The sequence below is a fragment of the Chenopodium quinoa genome, unplaced genomic scaffold, assembly GCF_001683475.1.
Source record: "Chenopodium quinoa cultivar QQ74 unplaced genomic scaffold, ASM168347v1, whole genome shotgun sequence".
NCBI classification, from domain to species: domain Eukaryota; kingdom Viridiplantae; phylum Streptophyta; class Magnoliopsida; order Caryophyllales; family Amaranthaceae; genus Chenopodium; species Chenopodium quinoa.
Window position 1 is genome coordinate 1 of NW_018743523.1, and position 9,718 is coordinate 9,718.

At 33.6% G+C, this 9,718-nt stretch overlaps 1 protein-coding gene across 1 annotated transcript; it reads left to right on the forward strand.

Annotated features, from left to right (window-relative positions):
- Positions 1–3,185: 3,185 nt before the first annotated feature.
- Positions 3,186–8,020, forward strand: LOC110740171 (glutamate receptor 2.5-like). The gene is made up of 5 exons (XM_021920655.1): positions 3,186–4,466; positions 4,519–4,666; positions 4,740–4,839; positions 5,118–5,548; positions 7,293–8,020. Exons 1-5 carry the CDS (start codon positions 3,186–3,188, stop codon positions 7,367–7,369), a joined length of 2,037 nt encoding a protein of 678 aa, XP_021776347.1. The 3' UTR covers positions 7,370–8,020.
- Positions 8,021–9,718: the final 1,698 nt, after the last annotated feature.

A 9,718-nucleotide genomic window follows, 5' to 3' on the forward strand; every position in this document is an offset into this window, starting at 1 on the left:
AGGCTGCTTTCTTTGTTACCTTTCACGCGAAAGTTTTTCTGACAAAGTACTGCAGGGGATACACTCTTGCAGGACCAACTTACAACTTCGGTGGTTTTGGCTTTGTGAGTGGCTTTATAAGTTTATTTTTGTTGTTGTTGTTGTAGTTTTAATTCTTCATAGTTTGCAGCTCAAAGTCCATTACTTATTTTCCATGTTGGTCCACTGTTTGTTATCTCAGGCATTCCGGAAGGGCTCTGTATTGTCTACAGACATTTCACAGGCTATTCTGAAGGCAACAGAAAAGGGAGAAATAGAAGGTTTGGAGCATGAGATTTCACCCGTTGCAAGTGCTCCACATCAACAATAAACAACAGCACCACATTGTAGGCCTTAAGCCTTTCTCCGGGCTGTTTTGCATCTCTGGTGGCGTTGCAGCAGTAGCACTTCTAGTCATTGTATTTCCTTCAGAGCTGCAATCGCGAATTTTGAGTGTTGTTAAGGAAGCAATTTTAAGAAGCAGAATATGTTCATGGTTGTCAATGATGTTGAGACACCGAACCAGGTTTAGATTGCCATGGTTGAGGCCATATCCCAATTCATAAGCATATGCAAAACATTATTAGCTGTTACACTGTAAAAACACAACTTAATTATTCTAACTTATTTTATCTGAAAAATTAATGTCTGGACTTAATTTTTTCTGAACTTTTTTTTTTACTGGCCTTATTTCTATCTGGAATATATTTTTATGTAATAAGTTAAATAAGATGAAACAAACAACATGCCCTGACAGCCGTTTAAGGGAGGATTATATATCCACTTGGAAGATCAAGATGGACTAGCAAGTGATCTTTTTTAAGCTTAAGATGTTGCTTGATTATTCCTCCAAATCAAATGACGGCATAAATTTATTTTGTAAAGAATGCTGAAAAATCTCAGTTCTCCATCATACTTGTTATTACCGCGATTGTGTATCCTTGTAGATTAAGACCATTCAACCATGACAATGATATATAAATAAGATTCCAATCTTCTAATACAAGGAAAAAAGAATCAAATTTCCGGTAGGATTTCAGCAATATATAATTAAGCAAGTAGTCTTAAGTTAGATTATTGTAGGGCTTAGGAACATTAATGCTTGTAGATATTGACCCTTGATGTTTCAATCAGTGACATAAGTGGGGCTGGTTAATAAGTTAGAGAAAAGCTTATAATATGTGTGGTTAGCTTTCAGTTTACATCAACACGACTAGTTTTAATTTTCAGTTATATTGACCAGATTTGTTTAGGGACAAGCAATAATTAGCATTGATAAGAAATTGTAGAAAGATTTATAGACAATTACAATTGAAGGACTTTACTTGGTTGATAATACCACCTAATTCTTCCCACTGATAACCATTTAAAAACAATAGTCACATATTATTTTAGTATATTTGGATAGATAGAAGTGACATATTAAGAAATAGTAACGGTTTGTACATGATTTCATCATTGGGTCCTTACGTAAGTAAGATTAAGTAGCTTTTTCCACAAACTATTAGGTAATTTTTTATTTTTTTTTAAATAAATTCCGTAAGTTTGTTGATGAACAAATGTCCTGTAAATAAACAATGTCAGTCAAATAAGCAAGGAGAGATCTTTAATAAGGCTTACAGTAGCATAGCTTAAAATATGTCAACCTTAAAAGTGACCTTACTTTCGAATCTTCCCTTATACATGTCTTATAATTGTAATATGATTTATGCAATGTCCGAAATTTTTAGCACGAATTAGCCAAGGCAACTTCCTCTTGAGCAAATAATAGGTGTTCCTTTTCCGGCTTAACTTCAAACTTTTTGTAAGTTATAAGTTAATCATGCTTCCTGCTGTATACATACTTGGAGTAGTTCTGCTTCTGATGCCAAGCTACACAAGCAGTGTAAATCAAGGAAGATACAACTGCTTAGTACACAAGAATGTCACGGTTAGCATTGGTGTAATAATTGATCGCAGCACTCGTGTGGAAAGGAACAGGAAATAGCAATGAAGATTGCAGTTCAAGATGTTTATAGAGACAGCTGCATACAGCTGACACTGCATTTCAGAAATTCTTCTGAAAGTTCTAAATCTGCCACGTCTACTGGTATGATTTTGCTGCTCCGTTCCAAGAAAAGATCTGTATTTGGGTTTCTATATGACTAACACATTTCCTGCTCAATACTACTAACTAAATACTTATCCCTAGCATAGATCGTTTTCTTTGTGCATTTGGTACAATCTGTTTAATCATATTTCAGAAGCTGTCAAATGTCTAACATACGAAGAGGCTGTTAACCGGAAGCAGTGGGTGTCTTTTGTATTGTTTTCCCAATCGCCAAAAGACATAAATTTCATTAACTACTAAAAATTTTCAAACTCTGCATTTTTACACTACTCTACCAACCTACAAAGTATGTCCTGCAACAATATTTTCATAAACTGGGACTTCTAAATATTAGCTCATTAACAAGTAGCAAAAAATGACCTACCTGAATAGACTAATATTGATTCATTGGTTAGATTGTCACAATAACAAGCTATTTGACAATGAAACCTGAATATGACCAGTTCCCCTGAACATGACCTCAACTGAATCGAGCTGAACTAAACCTGATCCAAATGACCCTTTGGCTACTATTGTCAAAGAAGGTGCAAATAAAAAGCAGTCTTAATCTGACAATATCTAGACAAATATATATATAGTCTTAATTCTTGAAACTTCATATTTGTAACTTCTGTTGTGTCATGTTGCCGGGGAACAGCAGTTCAGTAGTCCTGCTAAAAACATTAATTTTGGAACATTTCATTTTCAGTTGCTTTGATGAGATGAAGCCAGGGCAGGATACCTCAGCTGCCTCTTTCTGCCTGTTTTTATTTAGTTTGAGCAATGATAGAATTGGAGTATGTAGTATTATTAGTCTATCATTCGATTTTATATAAAGATGTCGATTATCTTAGTCTAATTTATCTATGCCTGCAGCACTAAAACTCCTTGCACAAAAACAAAGTTAAAGCAATCATTGGAACATTTGCACTGCCTGAAGCTGCTGTCTTATCTGAAGTTCACAAGAACTTCTTGGACATTCCTGTCATATTCTTGCCTCCAACTTCTATTCTTACTGCATCACTACCAATGCCATCATCCAATTTGATCCGAATGAGCAGCAATATATCGATTGACAATGCAATGCCTTACCTCCATAGTCAGCTATTTCCAGTGGCGAAAAGTGACAGTTATATATGAAAGAAGCAACACTTTCTCCCTGGATTCTGATATCATTTCTGTTCTGTCAGATTCACTGAAGTCAGTTGATTCAACTGTAGAGCAACACTTGGCTTTCCCTCCTATAAACTCCTTGTTTGACCCTGAAGTTGCCATTGAGCAAGAGTTCCGAAAGCTCAGTACAAGAAGAAATCGCGTCTTTGTAGTTCTGCAATCTTCTCTTCAACTAGCCACTTGTGTTTTCCAAAAAGCACACCAGATGGGGATGCTAGAGAAAGGTTTTGTTTGGATAATATCAGAGGAAATTGCTAGTTTACTCGATTCTGTTGATTCGTCAGTCATTGCTTCTATGCAAGGTGTCATTGGATATAAAACCAGCTTTGTTGATACCAGTAAGTTATACAAAAAATTCAAGATTAGATTTGAGAGAAGTTATCTTACAAAATATCCTAATGATCAAGGAAATCCATATCCTAGTCTGTTTGCTTTAAGGGCATACGATGCAGTACTAGCAATTGGCAAGGCGAAAAAGGATTCAGTAGGTAAGTTGTACTCTAACATGAGTAACTTTGTGGGTTTGAGTGGGAATATAAGCTTCAGAAATGGCATGATAGATCAACTCCCAACCTTCAAAATTATCAATGTGGTGGGAAATGGGTACCGCGATTTAGCCTTTTGGTCTGCTGAAGATGGATTTTCGACGAAACCCCCAACACAAAGTGGCAGAAAAAACGATTTTGTCAAATTAGGTCCTATATATTGGCCAGGCAGCCAACAGACAGTTTCAAGAGGGTTCAGTTCTGGTGTTATCAGTCAGAAGCCCCTGAGGATTGGTGTACCAGCTTCTGGTGCATTTCATCCGTTTGTCAATGTAAGCTTCGACGAAGTACATAACAAGACTTTTATGACAGGATTTGCTGTTGATGTGTTCAGAGCCTCTCTGAAGTACCTACCTTATGATCTGCCTTTTACTTTGATTCCTTTTTATGGCACATATGATGAACTGGTGCACGAGATCCATCGGAAGGTAACTCTAATTCAAAAATATATTAACACAATTAACAAAAATATGTTCATAATTTTTCTCATCAACCGCGAGACCTTAAACACTGTCTCATACATATCTTGTCAGCCATATAACATCTATACCAGTTTTCTGCATCAGTTATTCTTGTCAGCAATATTGTCCTGTTTTCGGTTAAATTACTTACAAGTTTGTCCATGTAATCGCGTATATAATTTTTGAATGGATCAGTATCAGTACTAATTAAGTGACTGTTGCGTATGTTAAGAGATTTGATGCAGCAGTTGGGGACATTAACATACTCGAAGAAAGATACAAGTGGGCAGACTTCTCACAGCCATATGCTAAGTCTGGTATGGTTATGGTTGTCACTGTAAAACATGACAGCACAAATGAGATGTGGATGTTTTTTGAAGGTTTTTGACAGGAAGATGTGGATCCTCATTCCATTAATGGGCCTCTTTATGGGGTTTGTTGTGTGTTTGATAGAACACGTCGATGATCCAGAATTCGGAGACTCATCACTCTTCCAACAAGTTGGCACAATTTTCTGGTTCTCCTTCAGTTTGCTATTATTTGCACAAAAGAAGTAAGCATCCTTGAATTATTAATGATGTATCAATTGGTTGGTCAGGTCGGGTCATGTTTTAGTTTGATCATCAATCTAACTTTGTGTAGGCCCTGTTCGGCAGCAGAGTTTTGGATAGCTGTAACAAGGTTGGGTTTTCTTGGTTTGAATTGAAATTTTAACGCTATGTGCAATTGTATGCTAATAGCTAGTCTAGTCCGATTTGTTTTGGTTTGGTAAGGTTTTCTAAAGGTCGGGCCAGTTTTTGATAGCTCTCTTTTATATGTTTAACTAAACCATATTGACACTCACCGTACCATTACTTTTGTAGATGAATCGCCGAGGAGCAATTTGTCCAAGATTGTTCTAGCACCATGGCAATTCCTAATATTGATGCTGACTATATATTTCACAGCAGCACTTACATCTCTAATGACAGTTTCCCAATTACCACCATCTGTGAAAGACGTCGATACACTAAGAAGAGAAAATGCAGCTGTTGGTTGCAATTGGAATTCATTCCTTTGCCCTTACTTAGTTGATGTTCTGCATTTTAAACTTAACAACATTAGGCCTACGCGATCGATTGATGAGTATCATACAGCATTCCAAAGAGGTGAAATCAAGGCTGCTTTCTTTGTTACTTCACATGCTCAAGTATTTCTAGCAAAGTATTGCAAGGACTACACTATTGCTGGTCCAACCTACTACTTTCGGTGGTTTAAGCTTTGTGAGTAGTACCTTTCAACTTTAATGCTCCTTTCATAATTGAAGTCTATATCAAACAAAATGTTTGGTACCGAAACAATTTAATTTCTTTACAACCTTATCCACCGTATATTATCTGTGAAATTCTACATACCTAATCCCTGTTATGAGGACAGTCTCTTCAATAAAGATAGTCTACGACTCTACGTATACTTTATTTCTATGCACATTGTGTATTTCAGTAAAGCCTTGAATTATACCCGTGCAGAAAAGAAATCATTAAAAAAAGCTTACATAATTGTATATTTAGATCCAGGCTTCAATGTGACGTTACTGATGGAATTGTTTTGTAGATCAATGAGATCCAGTAACTGGTTAGAGCTACTACCAAAATCTATAGTCCCACTAAGCCGATTGTTCTTCAAGATGCTGTGAAAAAAAATAGTCGCGTCATCATCATCCCGCATACGTGGATGAAAAGTTAAGCATAATTCATAATTTTCCTAGCTATTTATCACAGAAAATTGAACCAATACTCACACAGTTTGCAGAGGGTCACTTAAGAATTCGGGTGGAAGCAGCCCTTCCAGTCCTGTTCGTTCCATTTTTCTGAAGTAAAATGTTATACAGAATAAAGATCATCTCTATTAAGAAAAGCAAGCGAAGGAAATTGGGCAAATACCATTAAGAATCACTGATTTATTTAAAATATTTGTGTGATGATTAAATAGTGAAAGTTCAACTCTTTTTAGGGTATGTAAATATACGTATCGTATTACCAGTCACGATGAGGTCCATCAATATGGCTTTCGCCATTAAAAGGGGATCTGGAAAAGATCTAAAATTAACTCCCTCCATTTTTTCTTTTAATTTGAATTTCCACACCTATCTCTTCACAATTACAAGAATCGCAATTAAAAATAAGAGGGCAAAAATTAAAAAGTGAAAGACTGAAGGTGACATATAAAATTATTTGTGAAGTTATGTATAAAAAAAAAAAAAAAAAAAAAAAAAAAAAAAAAAAAAAAAAAAAAAAAAAAATTGGATAGTAGGAGATTAAATTAAAAAGAAACGTTCAAAATAGGAAAGTGGGTAAATTAAACAGAGGGAGTATACAATAATTATATACATTATTCTGGGACTCTAAGAATGATTATACACCTAACAATAATATTCATAATCCATCACAGGACTTATACCAACTAATGACATGCTACAAGGCTGAATATAGAATGTAGCCTGCGTACACTCACATACTACAAGTAAAAGATGCAATAGTTGAGCAAGAAATAAAAAAAAAATGAAGAAGATGAACTGAACTGGATTGCAAACATGCAGGAAAGTAACAGTTTTGTGGTTAAAATATGATAGTTTACTCTGAAAAACATATAATTTTAAGCAAAAGAGGTAAAGAAATACAAATGAACAAGGAAAACACAGGCTTTGAGTGAATTCCTCATGACCAAAATGCATAATATTGACGAAACTAATAGAAAAGACTACACTATTGCTGGTCCAACCTACTACTTCGGTGGTTTAAGCTTTGTGAGTAGTACCTTTCAACTTTAATGCTCCTTTCATAATTGAAGTCTATATCAAACAAAATGTTTGGTACCGAAACAATTTAATTTCTCTACAACCTTATCCACCGTATAGTAATTTTTGGTCGGTAACTCAGTTTAATTTAGTAAGTTCACATGAAAAAAACTTGTCAATCTGCTACCCGTTTAAAGTAATTACCACTAACGATATTTAGTTCCTCACAGGCATTTCCAAAGGGCTCTTCGCTATCTATAGACATGTCACAAGCAATGTTAAAAGCGATAGAAAGGGGAGAGATTGAGATGTTGGAAAGAGAGTTGTTGGCTCACTACAAGTGCATAACCTCATCAACAAACAACACGAACACGAGCACGAGCACGAGTGTTGGCCTTAAGCCTTTCTCAGGGCTGTTCTACATTTCTGGTGGCATGGCATCTATAGCACTTTTAGTCATTGTCATTCCTACAATTGAGAAGCGCTGGAGAATTTCAAGATTAGTACATGAAATAATTATAAAACTTTTAAGAAAATTACGTGTTTGGATGTCAATCATGTCAATGATCTTCTTTAGAACCTAAATGCATGAATAATAGTCCTGTATTCTAAGAACTATTATAGGAAGTGCAAAGAAAGTTAATGAAGTTGAAAAAAAAAGTCAGAGAATTGAATGATACCATGAGTGTTCATGACATCTCCACGTGATACAAAATTGCTCATAAAGATTTTTACTTCCTTCATTATTTTTGATTAATTGTCGTTTAAGGAAAACTTAGAAATTAATTAAAGTTGAAATAAAAATATGCTAGAAAAGTGTTACAGTTAAATATATTTTATAAAAAAGTTTTTAAAAAAAATGTGTTATAATTCAATTTGCAATAGCTATAAAAAAAAAATTGTACTCGTAGTCATTATATTGAGCGAATATCAACTCTTCAAATTTGTTCAAAAAAAAAAAAAAAAAAAATCAACTCTTCAAATATTATAAATTTTTGTTGAGTTATTAAATTTCACTTATAGTTCGAAAATCGGGTTGGAATGTTGGATTATATAGAATCGCCAGACGAATCCTCATACAACTTGTGACCATTTTTTTTTTTTTTTTTTTGAAGCAACATGTGACAACTTGTTAAAACACAACTTTTTTCCATAAAAAATGTGATAAAATAATAGTGAGACAATAAACATGTGAAATAGAGGTGAGCAAAATAAATTTTCTAACAAAACAATAAATAGTTTTAAAGTATGATAGTTGGTGTTGTAGTGTTCTACTACTTGAGAACTCTGTTTTAATATATTTCTGGGTTAAAAAGCTGGAAAAATGCTCAAAATAATAAAGTTTCCAGCTATTTTTCTATAATTAAAAAGGGTGCAGGTAACAGGGAGTTGGGAAATAAATACATTAAAAATAAAAAAATAAATAAAAATAGTCTTGGTCAAATAATTGTCATACTCCTATTTTTTTTCTTTTGTGTGTGTGTGACAAACCATTGGAATCAATAAGAAAAATTCATCACTTAATAAATACTTCGTACATTTTTTTTTTTTTTTTTTTGAAGGTAAGATAAAACGAAATATATAGTATTAGGATGTACAACCTTTTAAAATACGGAGAAAGATAAAATAACCTATAAATGAATTGTCTTTCTATTTCAGAAATTTATTTGTTCATGTTTTACTTTTCGCTCATACATGCATCTAAGTTTTAGCAACTTATTGTAAAAAAAAGTTACATACGAATTGAAGTAATTTGAAACTACATAGAAATTTTAACGATTGAAATTTGTAAATATTCTACTAACTACATAAGCTAGAGCATAAAGAAATTAAGAGAGAATAATGAATTTTATTCATCAAATATTGTTCTTAGATTATTAAAATGCTTTCATTTGAAACCTATATATATATATATATATATATATATATATATATATATATATATATATATATATATATATACTAGAGTACGGTAACAGTTTAATCTCTCTTTTTAATTTTAATCGTCAATAAGGTGTTTAATTAATTTCTCGTCTTCCAAATTCAGGTGTTCTTAAATCCTAAAGTTCCTGTTAAAAATAAATGGGATCTCTTAAAGTACATACTTCTACAATCTCAAAAATTTATATTTTGGTTTTACTATACGTTAGGATTAGTTTGTTCGAACTTAAATGTAATTTATGTGGCTGAATCAACCTTGTAAAGTAGCTGAAGCAACCTTAAATGAGTCAGAAGTAATAATTATTGCCTACAGGTTAGGTTTCCGTTTATCGTTTATGTACTCCTACTATCCCGAATTAATACTCACATTGTACTATGTTATATTTTTAATTTGTAATATTAAAATAATATGAGTATTACGGATTATTCTTTTTTTATACTAATTATCATATGTGATTGGCCACACAGTGTGGCAAAGGTTACTTATTCAGGGGTTACTCAATCGGTCAGTGGTTACTCGGTTGGTCATGTGCTACTCTAACACACACAAAAACACACTAACTGAGTGAATAACCCCAAAATAAGTAACCCTTAACCGACTGAGTAACCCCTAAATAAGTAACCCCGGTTACACAGTGTGGTTGATGTGGCCAACCACACTGAAAAAGCACCGTTTTTTTTAATACAACTTGACTTATGTATATTTCACACTATA